Source organism: Pseudorca crassidens, chromosome 3 (assembly GCF_039906515.1).
Source record: "Pseudorca crassidens isolate mPseCra1 chromosome 3, mPseCra1.hap1, whole genome shotgun sequence".
Lineage (NCBI taxonomy): Eukaryota > Metazoa > Chordata > Mammalia > Artiodactyla > Delphinidae > Pseudorca > Pseudorca crassidens.
The window spans coordinates 164,190,000-164,208,908 of record NC_090298.1 but is presented as its reverse complement, the minus strand read 5'-3'; the positions used below and the strand labels follow the sequence as shown (position 1 = coordinate 164,208,908).

Here is an 18,909-nt window from a genome sequence, read left to right as displayed (position 1 = left end):
TGTTCTTAACACAAAAAAAGAATAAATAAAAGGAAAATGTTAACTCTGAAGTGATGGATATGTTGACTGGCTTGGTTGTGGTGAATATTTCACAATATACATGTATATTGGGTTATCAGGTTGTACACCTTAAATACATACAATTTTGACTGTCAAGAATATCTCAGGACTTCCCTGGTGGTGCAGTGGTTAAGAATCCTCCTGCCAAGGCAGGGGACACAGGTTCGAGCCCTGGTCCGGGAAGATCCCACATGCCGCAGAGCAAATAAGCCCGTGTGCCACAACTATTGAGCCTGTGCTCTAGAGCCCACAAGCCACAACTACCGAGCCCGCGTGCCACAACTACTGAAGCCCACGCACCTAGAGCCCGTGATCCGCAACAAGAGAAGCCACTGCAATGAGAAGCCCACGCACCGCAATGAAGAGTAGCCCCCCACTCGCCGCAACTAGAGAGAAAAGCCCGTGCGCAGCAACAAAGACCCAACGCGGCAAATTAATTAATTAATTTAATTTGAAAAAAACAATACCTCAGTAAAGCTGGAAGAAAAACAACCATAACTGTTTTTATTTAAACTTTTGATAATTTCTTTACCACAATTTTCTTTCACTTTTTTTTTAAACATTGCATTAATATATAATTTTTCTTGGGAAAAAAATAGAGTCTGAAATCAAGGTGTGGGCAGGGCCATGCTCCCTCCAAAGGCACTAGGGGAGGATCCTTTTTGCCTCTCCAGCTTCTAGGGTTTCCTGGCAGTCTTTGGCTTGTGGCCACATCGCTCCAATCTCCGCCTCAGTCTTCACATGCCTTTTTCTCTGTGCATCTCTGTGTCTCAACTCTAGATGCTATGCTGGTGGTTTTGAAGATGCAGGAAGGGGCCATGAGCCAAGGAAGGCAGCTCTAGAAGCTGGAAAAGGCTAGAAAACAGATTCGCCCATTCTCAAAGCCTCTGAGGGAGAGTGGTCCTGCTGATAACTTGGTTTCAGCCACATGAAACAACTTTGAACTTCTGACCTCCAGAACTATAAAAGAATTCATTTCCGTTGTTTTAAACCACTAAATTTGTGGTAATTTGTTACAGCAAGCATAGCATATTACATACCCCAAAGGGCAAGACCCCAATTACTCTTTTGAGGGGTTTTCCATTAAAGTAAAAGGAAATGCAACTCAGATTGGCTTAAACAACAAGGAAATCCCGTCAGGCCCGTCCATGTACAAGTTAGAAAATTGGGCGGGGTCGCTGTAACGGAGATTCAGAACAAGAGTGGCTTAAATGAGATGGAATTTATTTCTCACCTCACAGTCTCAATATAAGCAATCCACAGTCTCCGCCAGCGGAAACTCTTCCCCAGCACATGCGGAGGGGGGTGGCCCCAGCCCTACTTGAGGTGGGAGGGCAGCAGCAGACCAGCCTCCCTCTCCAGGAAAAGCTCACCCCAGGGGCTGGGCTTCCCCCCGCTCCGTTCCCATGATGTAACATCCTGAACCTCTCCCACCTGCATGAGGTGTGGGTGTGCTGTTCCCATTCTACAGATGGGGAAATGGAGACTTGTCTGAGAAGGAAGAGTCTGTCTGCCCAGCAAATACTCACTGAGCATACACAACAAGTATCAGATTCCAGATGGATATGGGGGGGTCAGGGTGGACGGATAGGGAAGGGATGGGGGGATACACCAACCAAGAGGACTGATAGCATCTCTGGCCATCAAGGGCATCCTTTAAGGTGGGTGGGCCTGGGCAAGGTAAGTGTGGTGAAGGTTGGATGGTCTCACTATGTGAGGGTGACGGCCACATGGCCAAGGCCATGTCTCGAGACTTGGCACACAGTAGGTGTGCAGGAACTGGTAGTGAAATCCAGTCCTGTCAACTGGGTATAATAACATAAAGCCATGGGCCCAGGCTGACCCGGCTCTGCCGCATTCTTGCTACGTGACCTCAGGGAAGTAGAACAACATCTCTGAGCAGAGGTCTCCTGATATGTCCAATGGAGATTGGGGATTCAGTTGTTCATTCATCTATTCAACAGATATGTACTGACCACCTACTATGTGTTAGGCTCTGTTCTAGGTACTAGGGAGACATCGGTGAATAACAACAAAAATCCCTACCCTTGGGCTTAGAAACAGGGAGAGATATAATGAATAAAATAAACAAATACCTTATATAGAGAACAAACTAGTGGTTACCAGTGGGGAGAGGGAAAGAGGGGAGGGGCAAAATAGGGGTAGAGGATTAAGAGATACAAACTACTATGAATAAAATAAATAAGAAACAGGATATATTGTACAGCACAGGGAAATTAGCAATTATTTTGTAATAACTTTAAATGGAGTATAATCTATAAAAATATTGAATCACTATGTTGTACACTTGAAACTAATATAATATTGTAAATCAACTATACTTCAATAAAAAAACATACCTTAGAAATGTTGTTAGATGGGCATAAGCAGAAAAAAGAAGAAAAATAAAGCAGACAAGAGGAATCAGGTGTGCATGGGGCGGGACTGTTGCAATAGTAAAGATCACAGAATGGAAATGATACAAAGCATGGTCTTGGACCAGAACCAAAGTATACTAGAAATCACAGAATGATATCTGGAAAATCCATACGTATTTGGAAATTAAATCATGGGTCAGACAGGAAGTCAAAACTAAAAATAGTTTTGACTGAATGAAAGTGAAAACGTACCCTATCAAAATATGTGGGGTGCGGCTAAAGCAGTGCTAAGAGGGAACTGTAGGGCATTAAACACTTATGTTTAAGGAGGTGATGGGGGAGTTCCCTGGCGGTCCAGCGGTTAGGACTCAGCACTCTCACTGCTGTGGCTCTGGTGGGGGAACTAAGATCCCACAAGCCGCAAAGCACTAGGCGTGACCAAAAATAAATAAATACATAAATAAGGTGATTGGGTCTATTTGAACGTTGCAAATAGAGTCTTTTTCTTTCTTTCTTTTTCAAGTAACAGTTTTGGGAACATCTTTCTTATCTGTGTTTCTAGGCACTTCTCTACATGCATTACAGAACTGTCTGCACATCCATTCACTAAAATAATACTGTTCACAACTGGATGACCAAGGAACACTCAAAAAAAAAAACGTTTTTATACATGAGCTGTTAAATACACTTCTACATGCAATGAAAAATGGTCAGCACGTTATTTACTGATGTAAGACTCATCTAATCTTGCTGAGCAATTAGCACTCTTAGAACCACCTTGTGTGTCTACAAACACTTCCTTATATGCATTACAGAACATACACCTGATCCATGCCCTGAAATAACACTGCTTTCACAGAGTATCTCTTGAAAGTTCTCATTACAAGAAAAAAAAAAAAAAAGGGTAACGGTGCCGTAATGGATGGATGTTAATAAGACTTAATTTTAATTTAATAAGACCATTTCACAATATATACAAATATTGCATCATGTTGTACACCTGAAACTAATATAATGTTATATGTGAATTATATATCAATTTTAAAAGAAGGAGGGGGGAGGAAGGGGGGGGAGGAGAAGGAGGTGATCAGGAAAGACCTGACAGTTGAAATCAACTGAAGAAGGTGGGGTAAAGCCCTGTACCTATCTGGAAGAAAAGCATTCTAGTCTGTGCAAAGGCCCTGAGGACAGCAAGCTCCTGGTGTCTTCGAGAAACAGGGAGTCTGAGATCCAATGTCCCCTTCTCAGTGAAACTTTCTAAAACTGAAGTTCCAAGCCCACCCTTCTCCATACACTCCATTCATTACGTTTGTCCTTAACAGTTATCACCATCTTATCACACACATTGTGTCCAATAGGATGTTTGTTGAATGAATGAGTGACGGTCCTGCCCACCAAACCCTAAGGCCAGGCCACTCCAGGCTCGCTGGTCCTCCACCACCAGCCAGCAGCCCGACACGCAGGCAGCAGAATCCCGGGGCAGCTCCTGGATTACAGGCGCGCCTCTGGTCACTACCACGGCCCGAGGCCAGGTCTTCCCCAGGGACTGTCTAGGCCAAGCTAATTTATTTTTCCTCCTCTCCGGAACTAAAGTACCCAGAGCTTCCGACCTCCCATGCAGCGGACCGAGGCGAGGCGCAAACTCCGCCCAGAATGTTCTTCTCCATCCCCGGCCCCACCTGGGGCCTCCGAGGCTGTTCCACCCACAAAATGCTAATGCAGCCCCTGCCCGGGGCAGAGCAGAAGCCTCTGCGCAGATGGCAGTGGCCCGGGAAAGAGGAAGGAGGGGCGGGGAAGCTGTGGGCAGTGATGCAGGGCACCTGGGGATGCGGGCGGGGAACACAGTAAGGTCTCATCAGATGGTTGGTAGAAGAAGAAAAACAGGAAGACTGTGGGGCACGGGTGACTGAGGCCCGGCCCCTCCCTCACCCCTGAATACCACCCTCACTCTAATATTATCCCCCCTCAGATCTCCAACTCTGAGTATGGACAGACCAAGCTGAAGCATCTGCGTCCAGGGACCTCAGGACAGATGTAGGTCCACATCCCCACCCACCCAGAGTCATCCCTGGCTTGGACCTCTTCATCCTCTAGTGAAACGACTGGTCGTGGGAGTCCCCTCTGGTGGGCCTTCTAGTTAGAGAGCGCCACCCAGATGAAAGTGATAATAGCGCATGCGCGTACTGGATACCTCCTAGGTGCCCGGCAGGAAGCGCTTTTCAGGCAACCCTCAACTGGTTGACCGACTGGTTCTTCCAAACCACCCTGTTCATTTATTCATTTGTTGATTTTTGACAAGTATTTACTAAACCCCCGCTGTGTGCCAGTACCCTTCTAGGTGCAGAAATACAGCGGTGAACAAGACAGGTAAAATTCCCTGCTCTGCAGAGCTGACCTTCAAGAGGAGAGACCAACAGTTAACAAGTTAAATACTAAGTCAAATATATAGATCTCAGGTTAGAGGGCGGTAAGTGCTAATGAGGAAAATAAAACCATGAAGGGGGTGGGAGCTGTTTAGTAGGGACCCATTTTACAGATGAGTAAACTGCATCTCTGAAAGGGAAGTCACTTCCCAAGATCACGCAGGGAGAGTGAGCTGGCACCGTGATTTGCCACTCTGGGTCTCCTCCCAGCTCTGGCCTCTAGGTGAGCAGCTGACACACAGAAAAAGAGAGGCAGAGGGGAGACACACAGAACAGGGTAGGGCTGCCTGGTATAGCCGTGCAGGTTGGGCACTGCACAACTCCAGGAGTGCCATTCACAAAGACAAGAACGTGCATGTTGTCCCCTGGAGTCAGGAAGTGCGCAAGGATCACAAATCTATACCACGTTCTGGGGACAGAACTTCCTGGAAAGGAAGTCTCAATCACCATCGGTCTATCCTCCATGGCTTGCGTTACTGAACCAGGTGTGTTTGCCAGATGCCCAGCAAGCCAAACCTGAGACACCAATTTTGCAGCAGAGAAAGGGTTCACTCACAAGGCAGCCAAGCAAGATGGGAGAACATATCTCAACTCCACCTCCCTGAAGGTGAGGGGCTCGGGATATTTATGGAATAAAGTTGAGGCTTGGGGAGCATGGGGAAAGGTGATTAGAGATCTTTTCTTTTAAGTGAGGTAATCATCATTCTACTCAGGCCAATGTAAGCTACATGCTTCTCCACGGGATGCAAGTCCAGAAAATGGCAGGGTTATCCTGCTCTGAGCGTGGAGTTTTGAGTCCTCTGACGTCAAAAGGACACTGATTGGACACCTGTGCAGACCCAGTTGGAGGGTGGGTGGTCCCAACCAGTCTTAACTGGCTTGAGCTCAGACTGGACACAGCTGACTCCAAGTTCCTGAAAAACAAGCCTGGTAGACATCTTATTGTTTAGGCTACGTGACACTTGGAGGACATGCAAGTTTTTATAAAAACAATGAAAGCAAGCTTGATCCGTGAAGGGACGTTACAGTTCACTACTTATTAAGCAAGTTACAGTTTAATGGATCTAACTGATGACTTTCTGTTTCACTTGCCTTTTTGAGTTACCAATATATCATGGCTACGTCCCTGTGTCAGCACATGAAAATCTAGCTCAGTAGTTCTCCCAAGGTTGGTCCCCAGACCAGCAATATCTCTGTCACCTGGGAACTTGTTAGAAATGCAGATTCTGGGGCTCCAGACCTCCTGAGTCAAATGCTTTCAGGCTGGGTGTGGCTTTTGCTCCACATAAATGGGGAGCCACGGGAGGGTTTCAGCAGAGGAAGGACATGATCCAATTTCTGTTTTGACAGGTGCAACCCGAGGGTGAGAGATTAAGGAAGGTGGGGGCCAGGAGAAGCCTACTGCAGTTGTACTGGAGATATGGCCATGACCTGGATGGGGCTGGTGGCCATTGGAGGGGGTAGGAATGGGTTGTGTTCTTTATCGGTTTCTACAGTGCAACCAAAGAAATTTGCCACTGATTTGGATGGCTGGAGTGAGAGGACTAGAGTTGAGTATGACCAAAGGGTTTGGGGCCTGACACCCGGAAAAAACGGAGCAGACATTGCCCAAGACAGGAAGACAGAGGGAGGAACAGATTTAGGAGAGAGCAGAGAGAAATCAGGAGTGTCGTTTGAGGGTGTGTTATAGACTGTTTGTATCTCCCCACCACCACCACCAAAAAAAAAAAAAAAAAAAAATTCATATGTTGAAATCTAATCCCCAATGTGATAGTATTAGGAGGTGAGGCCTTTGGGAAGTGATTAAGTCATGGGGGTGGAGCCTCACAAATGGGATTAGTGCCCTTAGAAGAAGAGACATGGGAGCAAGCTCACCCCCTTTCCACCATGTGAGGACACAATGAAAAGCTGGCCGTCTGCAACCCAGAAGAGGACCCTCGCTGGAACCCAACCATGCTGGCACCCTGATCTTGGATTTCCCACATCCAGAACTGTGAGAAATAAATTTCTATTGTTTATAAGCCTTTATTATAGCAGCTCAAACAGAATAAGCATGTGAAGGTGCCCAGTCGGTGGCTGGATATATTCATGTGTCGGCATTTCAGGGGAGAAGACATATCTAGAGACAGATTTGGGGGTTATCCATCTATAAGGTGGTGTATTCATTTCCTAAGGCTGCTCGACAAATGACCACAAACTGGGTGGCTTAACGCAACAGAAATTTGTTCTCTCACAGTTCTGGAGGCCCGAAGTCTGAAATCATGTTGTCGGCAGAGCTGTGCTCCCTCCAAAGGCTCTAGGGGAGATTCTGCTCCTTGCCTCCTTCAGCCTCTGGTGTCTCCAGGTGTTCCTTGGCTTGTGGCCGCATCACTCCAATTTCTGCCTCTGTCTTCACACGACCTTCTCTCTTTCTCTGTCTCCTCTTCTGTTGATGTCAAATCTCCCTCCATCTTTCTCTTATAAGAACACTTATTGCATTGGAGGCCTACTTGGCCTACGATCTCATCTCAATACCCTTCATTACATTTGCAAAGGCACGTTTTCCAAATAAGGTCACATTCACAGGTTCCCAGGATTAGGGTATGGACATACCTTTTTAAGGGGGCAGCACTGTTTAACCCACTACAGATTGTATTTAAAGCCCTTCGTAGGACGCGTGTGAGTGGAGAGAGATACCCTCCACCCCCACTCTTTTCTTCTTGTTCACCTCTGTGTCCTCAAGTTCTGACACAGCCATTCATAACAGAGGGTTGTAGTAGTAATAATAAGTAACACTTATCTAATGCTATGTGCTAAGCACTGCTATAAGTACTTCATATAATTAACACATTTAATGCTTAAAACATTAAAATTGAGATCTCGATTTTACAAAGAGCTAAAGGCACTCACCCAGACCACACAAATAGGGTTCTAATCCAGGACATCTGTTCTCTCAAATAGCAGGAAACCCCCTTGGCCCAAGTAGAGGAATCTGGCTTGCTTTAGAGAATCTCACATATTACAAACACAAAATAAATTTACTGAAGAACACCGGATGCTGCTGTCACCTGATATCCTGTGATTGGAGCTGGCATAGAACAACCGTAACTCTAAACATGACATCTCTCGGTATCAATGACACTCAGGCCTCCAGGGAGCACTTCCCCGCCACTCTGGCTGATGCCCTCCTGTGTCTGAGTGTGATTCTGGTTGTGCCGCTGCCAGTGCTGGAAACAGATGCTGCTTTGGGGTGTGTAGGGGACTTGAGCACCAGACAAGTTTAGATAGGAGAAAAGACAAATTATCTTGTGTATTTGTTTCCTAGGGCTGCCATAACAAGGTACCACAAACTAGGTGGCTTAGAACAAGAAAAATTTATAGTCTCACGGTTCTGGAGGCTGCAAGTCCAAAATAAGGTGTGAGCAGGGCCATGCTTACTCCCAAGTCTCTGGGGGAGGATCCTTCCTGGCCTGGGATCCTTGGTGTTCATATGCTTGTAGATGCATCACTCCAGTCTCTGCCTCCAGCGTCATGTGATGCTCTGTGTGCATGTCTGTGTCCAAATTTCCCTCTTATAAGGACATCAGTCATTGGATTAGGACCCACCCGAGTCCATCATGACCTCATCTTAACTTGATTACATCTGCAAAGACCCTACTTTCAAATAAGATCACATTCACAGGTTCCCAGGGGTTAGGATTTCAACTTATTTGGGGGAGGGGGGGTGGACACAATTCAACCCACAACACCTTGTCAAATGAAATCTAATCATGTAGCATCCAAGTATCATTTCCCAGCACGGCCAAGCACCCAGTGAAAGGCTTCTCTTTTGTGTTCCAATGTGCAGGATTCCAGAGAGAGTAACAAATTAACACAGCATTTGTTACAGCTGCACATTGGGCCAAGAAGTATTTGGCAGTATTACCAATGTATTATACTTTTAAATATACATGTGTAGAAGCTTTAATGTAACAGGGGTGAAATGTAATACCCATTCTTTACAGGGGCAACTACAGGGATACTACAATCACAGCTCGTTTTATTTTTACAAAGTACTAAATTGGATTTATTTAAAATCTCAGCTTATAAATAGTTTATAAATAACTTTTATTTGCTTATTTAAATTAAACTTAATTAAAATGCTTATTTTAAATAATTTTATTTAAACTTTTGATATTTGCTAATTATGTCAGCTCTGTGCAGGGTTTTTTATGACAAATTCGAAAGTTTTAGAATAAAGACTTTTTTGAAATACGACATAAGAATAATTTTCATTTGCGCTCTAGCTTCGGGAGAAGCTAGAAATACGACATAAGAATAATTTTCATTTGTGCTCTAGCTTCAGGAGACCAGAGGCGCCCAGGGAGGGTGGGAGGAAGCCCCAGGCTCACATCGTCCACCCTCTCCTGCCCAGATGGATTTCCAGAAGCAGGGAGGCCCCCTCTGGCGATCACCAGAGTAGGAGGCGCGCACCTTACTATCTCAGCCCAACCGCAAGGTGGCGCCAGAGATACCTGAAGTCCTCCGGAGTCGTTCATCTCTATGATCCCCGCTGCGGCCTGAGCAACCCGGAAGCCGTCGCTGGCCAAGGAGTGCTTCCGGGTAGGAGCTGGGTGACCCTGTCTGCTGCAGGAACCTGCGGCGACAGCAACCATGGGGGCGCACCTAGGTCGGCGTTACCTGGGCGATGCATCGGTGGAGCCCGACCCCCTGCGGATGCCCACCTTCCCGCCAGACTACGGCTTCCCCGGGCGCAAAGAACGCGGTGAATCCCAGTGCGCAGGCGCGGCCGGCGGGAGTTTGGGGTGGGCGCCGGAACCCCTGAACCCCGGGGTCGGCTGGGCTCGAGCGTCATGCACTGTGTCTGGGTTCAGCCCTGACCTCGGCCCGGAGGAGTCCAGGGGGCGCGCGTGACCCTGCCTGAGTGTGGAGGCATTCCAGGCAGAAAGCACTGTTTGAACAAAAAGCCTGGGGGCAAAAGAGAGTGGCGACACAGGACCTAATGAGGCGGTAGCAGTTGGATTTAGTCCTGGAGTGAGTGGGGAACTATGGGAGGGTTTATCGCGGAAGGGATGTGCTTATTGTACCTCTGTCCAGATGTCGCTGATATTTTTAGGTATGCTAGAGAAAACACGAGGGGGGCTCACGCCGCACATACTGTTCTGCACGTTGCTTTTTTTATTCGTTAATATCACAAGCATATCGAGCGCCAGTCCTGGACCAAGTCCCGAGTTGGGCACCGAGGATGCAGCAGGCACTGACTAAGGGGGAACTGACAGCCCTGTAGGGAAGACAAAGGAACCTGGCGGATCTTGATGATGGCCCCTGGGAGTATCAAGGCGGGCTTTCAGGAGACTGACTGGAAGCGAGGCCTGCGGGAGATGCGGAGGAGTTGGCCACACCGAGACCAAGGAGAGGGGAGAGCTAGTGCTTCAAAGCAGAGGAGGGACACGATCAGATTTGCTTTATCAAAAGGTCACGTTGGCTGCCAGGTGGGCGACGACTTGGAGACAGGGAGACCCCTAAGGGAATGGGGTGGTGCAGAGAGGTGTGGATTTAGGAGAATGTTGGGAGGTACGGTCCTATGATGTCTCGAGTCCTTGTAGTCCATCAGTACCCCCACCTCCTTATCATGTCAGTCCTTCCCACTGCCCCTCACACCCTGCTTTCCCATTAATGTTTTGCAAACACGCAGAGCCGCCCCACCCCATCCCCTCCTCTGTCTTGCTTAACCAGAACCCTGGTTAAAGCCGTGGCTCCTGTCCCTGTGCAGCTGAACATCGTGGGAGAAAAACACCCATCCTCCCTGACTGGTCTCCCAATTGCTCCCCCAGTTGACTCTTCATGCTGCTGTTTTCCTGTCACATTCCCTGGCCCTTCGCTCTCTCGGGCTCCTTCCTAGACCATGGTCTCACGCCTTCTCTCTCAGACCCCAGCACCTCCTTTCAGCTAGTCACTTTGTATCCTCTTAAGAAAATAGAAGCAGCCAAAAGAGCTCTTGTGGGCTCCCTTCATCCCTGCTTCCTACACACCCTGGACTCCACCTTCTCTCCTGTTAGCCCAGATGATCTGCCCCGGCTTTAGCTAAGCCTCTGCTCCAGGTGAGCCCTCTGATGCCCTCCATCCCATCCTCTCACCTACCCAAGGACTGCTCCAACCACTCTCCCTCTCTTGCAAGGTTGGTTTTCCCATCAACATGCAAATACACTGTTATTTCTGCTGTTGTAATATCCTCTCCTGGGGCTTCCATAGCTACTGAGCCCGCGCTCTAGAGCCCGCGAACCACAACTGCTGAAGCCCGCGCGCCTAGAGCCCGTGCTCCGCAACAAGAGAAGCCCCCGCAATGAGAAGCCCGCACACCGCGACGAAGCCCGCGTGCAGCAACGAAGACCTGACACAGCCAATAAATAAATAAATAAAATAAGTTTAAAAAAAAATTTTTTTTTTTGGCTGTGTCGGGTCTTCGTTCCTGTGCGAGGGCTTTCTCTAGTTTTGGCAAGCGGGGGCCACTCTTCATCGCGGGCCTCTCACTATCGTGGCCTCTCTTGTTGTGGAGCACAGGCTCCAGACGTGCAGGCTCAGTAGTTGTGGCCCAGATTCTCAGGTCTAACTCCACTATGGCAGCAGCAGGCATGGCCTGTCGCTGCCACCTCCTGGGAGCCCCTCTTCACGTGGTTCCAAGACCCCACAGCTCCCGCCCACCTCCCTGCCTTGTAAATGCCAAGGCGCCCCACTGCGTGGGTCTCTCCTGTCTCCACCCACTCCCACCACTCGCTGGGGGTCTTTGCTAGTCCTCTGGTTTCAGATGGCTGCTGTGCACCAGTGCTGGAGTTTTTATCTCCAGCTGGGCCTTGACCCTGAACCCCAGACTCATGGACCTCACTGCCTGCTTGGCATCTCCACTCCACATTTAACGGGCATCTTGCACTCAGCAGGCCTGAAACAGAGCTCCTGACCTCCCCTACCAACCCTGTGCCTCCCTCCAGCGCTGACCACCACATGCTCAGGCCGAAACCCCTGAGGCATCCCGCCTGTCCTCCCACTTCAGGGCCTTTGCACCTGCTGTGCCGCTCTTGGGGATGCCTTCCCCGGGTGTCTATGTGACCCACTCCCTCACCTTCGTATGCCACCTTTTGACGGACCCCTCCATCTAAAGTTGTGACCCACCTCCCCACACTGCCTCTCTCTCTCCCTTATTTTCCTCCCTAATACTTAGCATTGTCAGGCATCCTACAACATCTAGCTCTACCTGTTTGTTCTGTGTCTCCCTCCAAGAGCAGGGAGGGATCCTTGCCTGGCATGTTCCCTTGTATATCCCCAGCACCTAACACACAGTAGGTACGCCATAAATCCTGGCTACTGACTGACTCATCAGGCTGGAGCATCAGGTGTGAAGTGCCACCTTGACATGGAAACTATCAGGGGCTGCAGGTGGACACAAGGCCTGGGACTCAACGATATACGGGGTGGAGACGGAAGCCATGAATTAGAATGAGTGGACGGCTCTTAGCAAGAACCACCAGAAGCCAAGGCTTAATGTTTGGGCAGCTTAATGTTTGGACAGCCATAGAGATGGGAGGAAACCTGGGGAGGGTGTGGCAGAGAGGGGGGGCACAGGAAGAGAATGTTCGAGAAAGGAGGAGCATCTAGGACCAAGAAAGATGGGGTAAGATGGGGGGGCAGGGGTTCCCTTGAGGATGCAGGAAGGCTAGGTCCTGTGTGCCCCGTGCTAGGTGGGGACAGAGCTCAGGATCACCAGCACAGCGGGCGCGGGCTGGGGTGTGTGCCCACGATTACTGACGGCCCCCAGATGGGCCCCAGTTGAAGTGAAGGTTGATTTCATCCCCATGGGGTTTACCAGGTGGGTGGGGCAACAGGACAAGGATTATTAGTTCAGCTTTCTATGAGGCGGGGAGAAGCTATGCCTCCACTGAGAGGACAGAGCTGGGATCCAGGTACCCCAGGCAGACACACAGATGCACACACACCTCTGCAGGGTGGGGCTGTCTGGGGAGTGACCCCAGGGGGAGGGGAGGCAAGAATCTAGCGTGGATTTTGAGGTGCTTGGTGATGGCGGGAGAGGGACCCTGCCCATCTGGGCCTCAGTGTTGGGGGTTGCTTTCGTGCAAATTAGAAAGCTATTCCTGGCCCTGGCTGAGCCCCACCCGTCCCCCCCGCAGAGATGGTGGCCACTCAGCAGGAGATGAATGACGCACAGCTGGTGCTCCAGCAGCGGGACTACTGCGCCCACTACCTCATCCGGTTCCTCAAGTGCAAGCGCGACAGCTTCCCCAACCTCCTGGCCTGCAAGCACGAGCAGCACGACTGGGACTACTGCGAGCACCTCGAGTGAGCCCCACGCCCGCCCCGAGCCCTCACCCGGCCAGGCCCCACCTCAGTAGAAAGGGGAATCCCAAAGGGGCTGTGGGGTGGGGCGGGCTGCTTTGAGGTGCCTACAGGAGTGGCCACGCCTAGTTCAGGTGGGAGGCCCAGCTCTTGCTCTGGGCTCACTGGTGTCCACCCCAGGGGAGGGGGCAGACCCCAGAGTTACATCACAGGCACGCAGGTCTTCCCTACCTGCGACCCCCTCAGAGTCCCATCAGCTCCCCAGGCTACCCCTCCCTCCTTGTACTCTGCCTGCAGCTACGTGAAGCGCATGAAGGAGTTTGAGCGGGAGCGGCGGCTGCTCCAGCGGAAGAAGAGGCGGGAGCAGAGGGAGGCCAGAGGCCAGGGGTCCGGTGACGTGGGCCCCGAGGTGGCCCTGTAGCGGCCCCGCCTACCACCCTGTAGACCAGTCAAAAAAATAAAAGCCTCCAGGGCCCTCAGCCCAAGCTCCGCCTCTTTCTTTGGTGTGCTGAGCCCCGAACCGACCCCCAAAAGAAACACCGCTGAGTCTGAGTCCAGCTGGGCAGGCAGGTTTTATTCCAGACGCTGGAGAGCAGTGGTTCCCACTCCTCGCCCAGAATGACACTGGGGCGGGGGGACACGAGCCTGGCTGGCTGAGCCTGGGTGAGGGGATGCCATTCAGAGCAGGAAGGGGATGATGGGCATGCGCAGGGGCGGGTAGTCTCGGAACTCCTTCAGGTAGCTGCGGTGCTTGCCCTTGGCCCAGATGGTCATCTGGGTGAAGCCCACCAGGGAGAAGAGGGCCACTGTGGGGTGGAGCAGGGGAGTCAGGGAGGGAGGGCTGCACCCAGCAGGGACGGGCGGGGCCCCCTGGGGAAGGGGCGGCGGGCTCACCTGGGAGGCACTGTGTCATGATGGCAAAGCCAATCCAGGACCCCACCTGTGGGCAGAGCAGGCAGGGTGAAGGCGGGCAGGGCTGGGCAGCCCCAGCTGTTCTAGTAAGGGGATGGGAACCACACACCAGTGCTCGAGGGGCCTGGAGTAAGGGGGCACTACACGATGAAGCTGCCCGTCAGTCCCCAACAGCCACAAGCCCAGCTGGACACCTCCCAGGCCCCACAGAGGCCACAGTCTCTCCATTTCCAAATGTTCCAAGTTCAAACTGCAGAAGCAGCTGCGGAGCCAGGCACCGCCCCCTCCTAGAAGCTAGCCCTCCACATGGGACCCCAAGCCCCAGGAGGGAGAGGAGAGGAGGGCAGACCCTCACCTCGTAGGTGTAATTGGGACAAGACACCAGCAGGAAGAGCCATGTGAAGGGGTTCTTGGTGGGGTATGGGATCTTCCTGGTCTTAGACCCTGGGAGGACAGGACAGGAATGAGACCCGCTGGCTCAGCCTGCCCAGGTGGCCATCCCCCCTGCCCAGAGCAGGCCACTCACCAGCTGGCCGCAGGTCCCGCAGGGCCATGTGGATGGAGAAGTTGCCGAGCTGGCAGATCTGTTAGAGAAGCAGGGTCAGCTCAGAGCCGCCCCCCAAACTCCCCGCACCCTGTCATCCGTCCCAGCCTGCTTACCACAAAGATGGCGAGCGCCAGTTTAACCTGCTGAGCTCCGTAGGCTGAAGAGGAAGCAGAGGAGGGAAGCCCGTGAGGGGAAAGCCTGGGTGAAGGGGTGTTCACAAGGGAGAGCAGGGCCCGAGGCCACTTACTTGGCGGTGTGTAGAGAGGGTGGTTGATGTAATAGGCCATCCACGCGGCGAAGCCCCAGTAGTAGGTGCAGTTCTGAAAGGGAGCAGGGCCGGGATGGAGCCTGGCCCAGTGGAGGGCAGGACCCAGGTGAGGGGGACCAGGGAGGGTAGGGCCGGGGGTGAAGGGCCTGGACAGGCAGCTGGGGGCTCACCTTGAAGATGTTGCGCAACGGCATGGTGCCGTGGGAGAAGCGGTGCACGAAGAGCGTCTCCAGCAGGCGCTTGATGTAATGGAATGAGTGGCAGATGCAGGCAAGGCTGGGGGCGGGGGAGCCAGTTCAGCGGGGGCAGGTCCGCAGGCCTTCCCCTCCCCCTGCCACCTCCTCCCACCCGGCCCCACTCACTGTACCACCGTGTGCCGACTGGACGTGAAGTCATATTTGTGGCCATAGATGAAGGGCACCCGAAAGTAGAAGAGCAGATAGATGAAAAGGGGCCCGGCGTACTCTGTCAGGAAGACCTGGGGAGGGGAGAGGTGAGTCACCCCAACGCGGCAGATGGGAGACGAGGCTGCTGGGAGAGGGGTCTGCACGCACCGTTACCCAGCTGATCTGGGCCCCCAGGTCCCGGAAGTAGAGGGTGGCCGTGGTGCCCACGGGCAGCTTCTGCAGAACATCCTCATCCTTCAGGGACTTGCCCTCTGCGGAGAGTCGGGCCAGGGCTCAGGGCCTGCCTGGGCCTTCGCCCAGGGCCACCCAGGAGCCCGGGGACAGCCAAGCAGACAGCTGTACTCACTGGGGTCCAGGCGGAGGGACTGGCGGGCGGGGTACCACTGTGGATCTGTAGGGAGAGTAGGGTGTCACAGCACACAGCCTGATGGGGCCCAGGGTCCCTACAGCTCCTCCGGCCCCCGGGCAAGATCTCTGAAGTTTGTGTGGCTCCAGGACACAGACCGGAAGAGCAGGCAAAGCGGGATGTTGTCCTTCCCAAAGCCCAGCAAGGGCGTTCCTGTTGATGGCCACACGGGGGCGGGTGCCCCAGGCAAGCCCAGAGAAGCCTGGGCCACACTGGGGTTATCTCTGCAGGCCCTTGCGGGAGAGGCATGTAGGACAGGGTCCTACCTAGAGGCCCCTGCCCAGAGGGGTCGCGGGGGCAGTGTGGCTGGGCCCTGGACTTACGGCTCTTGGTGAAAAGGTTCTTGATCTCAGCAATGGTGGCTTGGGGCTCCACCTGGGGGAAACACAGGCCAGGCACCAGTAAGCCGTGGGCGGGGAGCCCGGGACCCAGAATCCCTCTTGGTGAAGTGGGATGGACTGGGGTCCCAGGCAACTGCTATGGGAGGGGGGAGCCGACAAGGCAGCCATGGGCCTGAGGGCCATTTTAACCAGGCAGCCAGGTCACCCCTGGACTGGCTGGGAGATGGTGTGAGCATGGGAAGCCAGGCCCACCTCGCCTCTCCTCTCCACCCCCAGCCGCAACTCCCCCCAGAGAAAAGGCCCTCAACCTGTTCCAGACCTCCCTGGGATGGGACGAACCCCTTCCCCTGGCCTGGCCTCGGAGTGGGGCCGGTCTCAGGACTCCACCTCCTTCCCAGGCCCCAGAGCCATGCAGGGTCCACTGAGGCTGCTTCACCTCCTCTCACACTGGGAGGCCAGCTCCCGGCCACACCCAGGGGCCAGGGTGCTCTACCCTGAGCGGCAAGCCGGTTGGGGCAGGCCCAGGGACAGTACGCCTCCTGCACACCCTGAAGGGCAGGGGCTGGGTGTCAGGACCCAGGTGGAGGGGCACTCCCATCTCCCTGGTCGCAGGCCCAGCACCCTCGGGCCAGCGCAGTCTGCACTGCGGTCCTACCTTGTCCAGGAAGCACAGCTTCTCCCGGGTCTTTGCGTCCAGAATCTCCACCTCAAAGAAGAGAACGGCCTTTTTAGGTTTCTTGGTCGTCTTGGGGGGCATGGGCCGGGGGAGGCCATTGAGGCCAAAGACGGGGCCAAGGCCCTGGCTGGTCTCCCGGGCCACCACGCTCACGCTCAGGTCCATGCCTGCCCCGCTCTGCCCGCTGCGGCCAGAGGCCCCAGCTGCCGGCCGTCAGCCCCCACCACAGACCTCCCCACGCGAAGTGCTCTGGGCTGGGCCGGCGAGATCAAATTCTGCCGCGGTGCTGGAAGGCAGCCCGGGCCTGCCTTGGCTCCGCCAGCTTCTGTGCAGATGTAACCCGAGTGGCCCAACAGCCACGGCCCAACTAAATATATAACTGCCCCACACTGAGCCCCCCAGGAGCCATGCCACAGACCTCCTGGGAGGGGGCACCTGGGGGCAGCCCTCCAAGGGCTGAGTTGCCCTGACTGTAAGGCTTTCGAGGGGACACGGACCCCCAACAGCACGGGGGGGAAGGGAGATCCCCAGAAGAGGCATGGAGGTGCCTCCTGGCCTCCCTGCCCAGTGCAGAGCAAGGGCCTGTCACCAGGAGCAGGGTGAGAGGCCAACGGGCCGCCCAGGCCCCAGCTCAGGCGCACAGAGTTCACTGGGCTTGGAGAAATCCCAGCTATTTTGAGAATCCGCGAGATAGATCATCCATTTCCCCTTCTGAGCTGTAAGACACACTCCGGATTATTGCCTTGTGCATCTGTGTTCCCAGGGAGGTGACAGATTCCGGCGTTATTGGTGCAGAGAGCCTCTCTCTAAGTGTGGAACGGGTCAGGAAACCAGGAAGTTTCCAGCAAGCGCCCCCAGCCTAGGCCAAGACCTTGGCTCACACCTCCCCGGCCTCCCTCTCCACCCAGTTCTCACTAGGTCCACCCAGGCCTTGTTCAAGGCCACCTCCAGGGCAGTCTTCCCACCATGTCAGCCCAACATAGCACCCTCGTCCAGGCCCTGAGCCCCCCAAAGCCCAGGGCAGACAGCCTGGGCACCCCCACCCCACTCCACTCTCCCTGAGCCCCAGGCAGTGGTGGGACCAGTGGTGCAAAGGGGCAGTGCTGGGAGGGAGGAAGCCCCCAGGGGGACGTGACCTACCCATCCTAAGTGGGTCCGAGAAGCCACCTGGGCCAGCTGAGAATGGTGTGAACTGCTGGTGGAGCTGGAGTGAGGCCCAGTAGGGCCCGAGCCCACCACGCAGGCCTGAGGGCCCCAGTGTAGGGCTTGACGCAGATCTTATTAGACATGGGGACGTGGCAGGCAGGGCTGGGTCTGACCCCAAGTCGGCCACTGGGCAGCAGGTGCTGAGGACCCTTCCCGCCTGGCAGGCCCTCAGTCAGAGACAGCATGGAGAAAAGGAGCAGATCTTAGAGCCCCAGGGCAGGGCCCCAGACAGGGCTCTCTGAGGGCACGCCCACCCACCTAGGGCCACGCCCCCCCAGGAGGAAAGGGCTCCCCTCACACACACTCCACCACCAGTGGGAGAGGCAGGGGGCGTGGTGGGCAGCACACAGGACTGAATCCGGCCCTGCCACGCTGTCACTGGGTGACTCTGGCGCTGTCACTTCTCTCTGAGCCTCAGGCCGGAGGCAGGTAGGAAAGTGTGTACCTCGAGGGGCTGGCGTGGTACCTGACAGATGGGAAGTGCTCCCCAAACCTCAGGCTGTGAGGACAGGCTTGACGGGACCCTGGGCGCCTGCGATGAAGGGAAGGGGATGGGCCTGGGTTCAGATCCCGGCTCCCCTACTGGCCAGGGGGTCGCTGCAGCACACTGGCCTGTTTGCCCACCTATGCTCTACCCACCCCACGTCATGGACGGAGGGCAGGAGAGAGCCCAGAGCCCAAGAATTCCTGGCCGATGCTACTGTTACCACGCTAGAGAGTGCGCCTGCTGTCAATTGGGGGCTCTGCATGGCCACGTGGCCTTGGGGGGCAGGTTACTGAACCCCTCTGAGTCATGGGGATAACAAGGCCAGACAGAAGGGCCAGAAAGAGGGCGCTGCTCACACTACCCCGAGTGTCTGGCCCCACCAAGGGGACTCGGAAGAGGGAAGGGGTACAGGCAGAATGTGCCCAAAAAGGCGAGGATAGCACTGCCCCGAGCAGGCAAAGGGCCTGCTGCCC

The 18,909-nt window shown here is 53.7% G+C and overlaps 2 protein-coding genes across 2 annotated transcripts in view; one reads left to right on the top strand and one right to left on the bottom strand.

Annotated features, from left to right (window-relative positions):
* Positions 1-9,417: 9,417 nt before the first annotated feature.
* On the top strand, positions 9,418-13,671 carry NDUFB7 (NADH:ubiquinone oxidoreductase subunit B7). The gene is made up of 3 exons (XM_067733605.1): positions 9,418-9,605; positions 13,021-13,189; positions 13,484-13,671. The coding sequence occupies exons 1-3, from the start codon at positions 9,494-9,496 to the stop codon at positions 13,605-13,607; spliced, it is 405 nt and encodes a 134-aa protein (XP_067589706.1). The 5' UTR covers positions 9,418-9,493; the 3' UTR covers positions 13,608-13,671.
* A 68-nt stretch (positions 13,672-13,739) lies between these two features.
* Positions 13,740-18,909, bottom strand: part of TECR (trans-2,3-enoyl-CoA reductase) — a 28,293-nt gene continuing 23,123 nt past the window's right edge. The window contains exons 2-13 of the mRNA XM_067733604.1: positions 16,723-16,773; positions 16,050-16,101; positions 15,667-15,711; positions 15,468-15,571; positions 15,276-15,391; positions 15,084-15,189; positions 14,893-14,965; positions 14,759-14,802; positions 14,625-14,682; positions 14,454-14,542; positions 14,081-14,126; positions 13,740-13,992 (exon numbers count right to left, since the gene is read on the bottom strand). Coding sequence (XP_067589705.1) covers positions 13,865-13,992; positions 14,081-14,126; positions 14,454-14,542; positions 14,625-14,682; positions 14,759-14,802; positions 14,893-14,965; positions 15,084-15,189; positions 15,276-15,391; positions 15,468-15,571; positions 15,667-15,711; positions 16,050-16,101; positions 16,723-16,773 — 912 coding nt within the window. The 3' untranslated portion in view covers positions 13,740-13,864. The remainder of the gene's footprint in view (positions 13,993-14,080; positions 14,127-14,453; positions 14,543-14,624; positions 14,683-14,758; positions 14,803-14,892; positions 14,966-15,083; positions 15,190-15,275; positions 15,392-15,467; positions 15,572-15,666; positions 15,712-16,049; positions 16,102-16,722; positions 16,774-18,909) is intronic.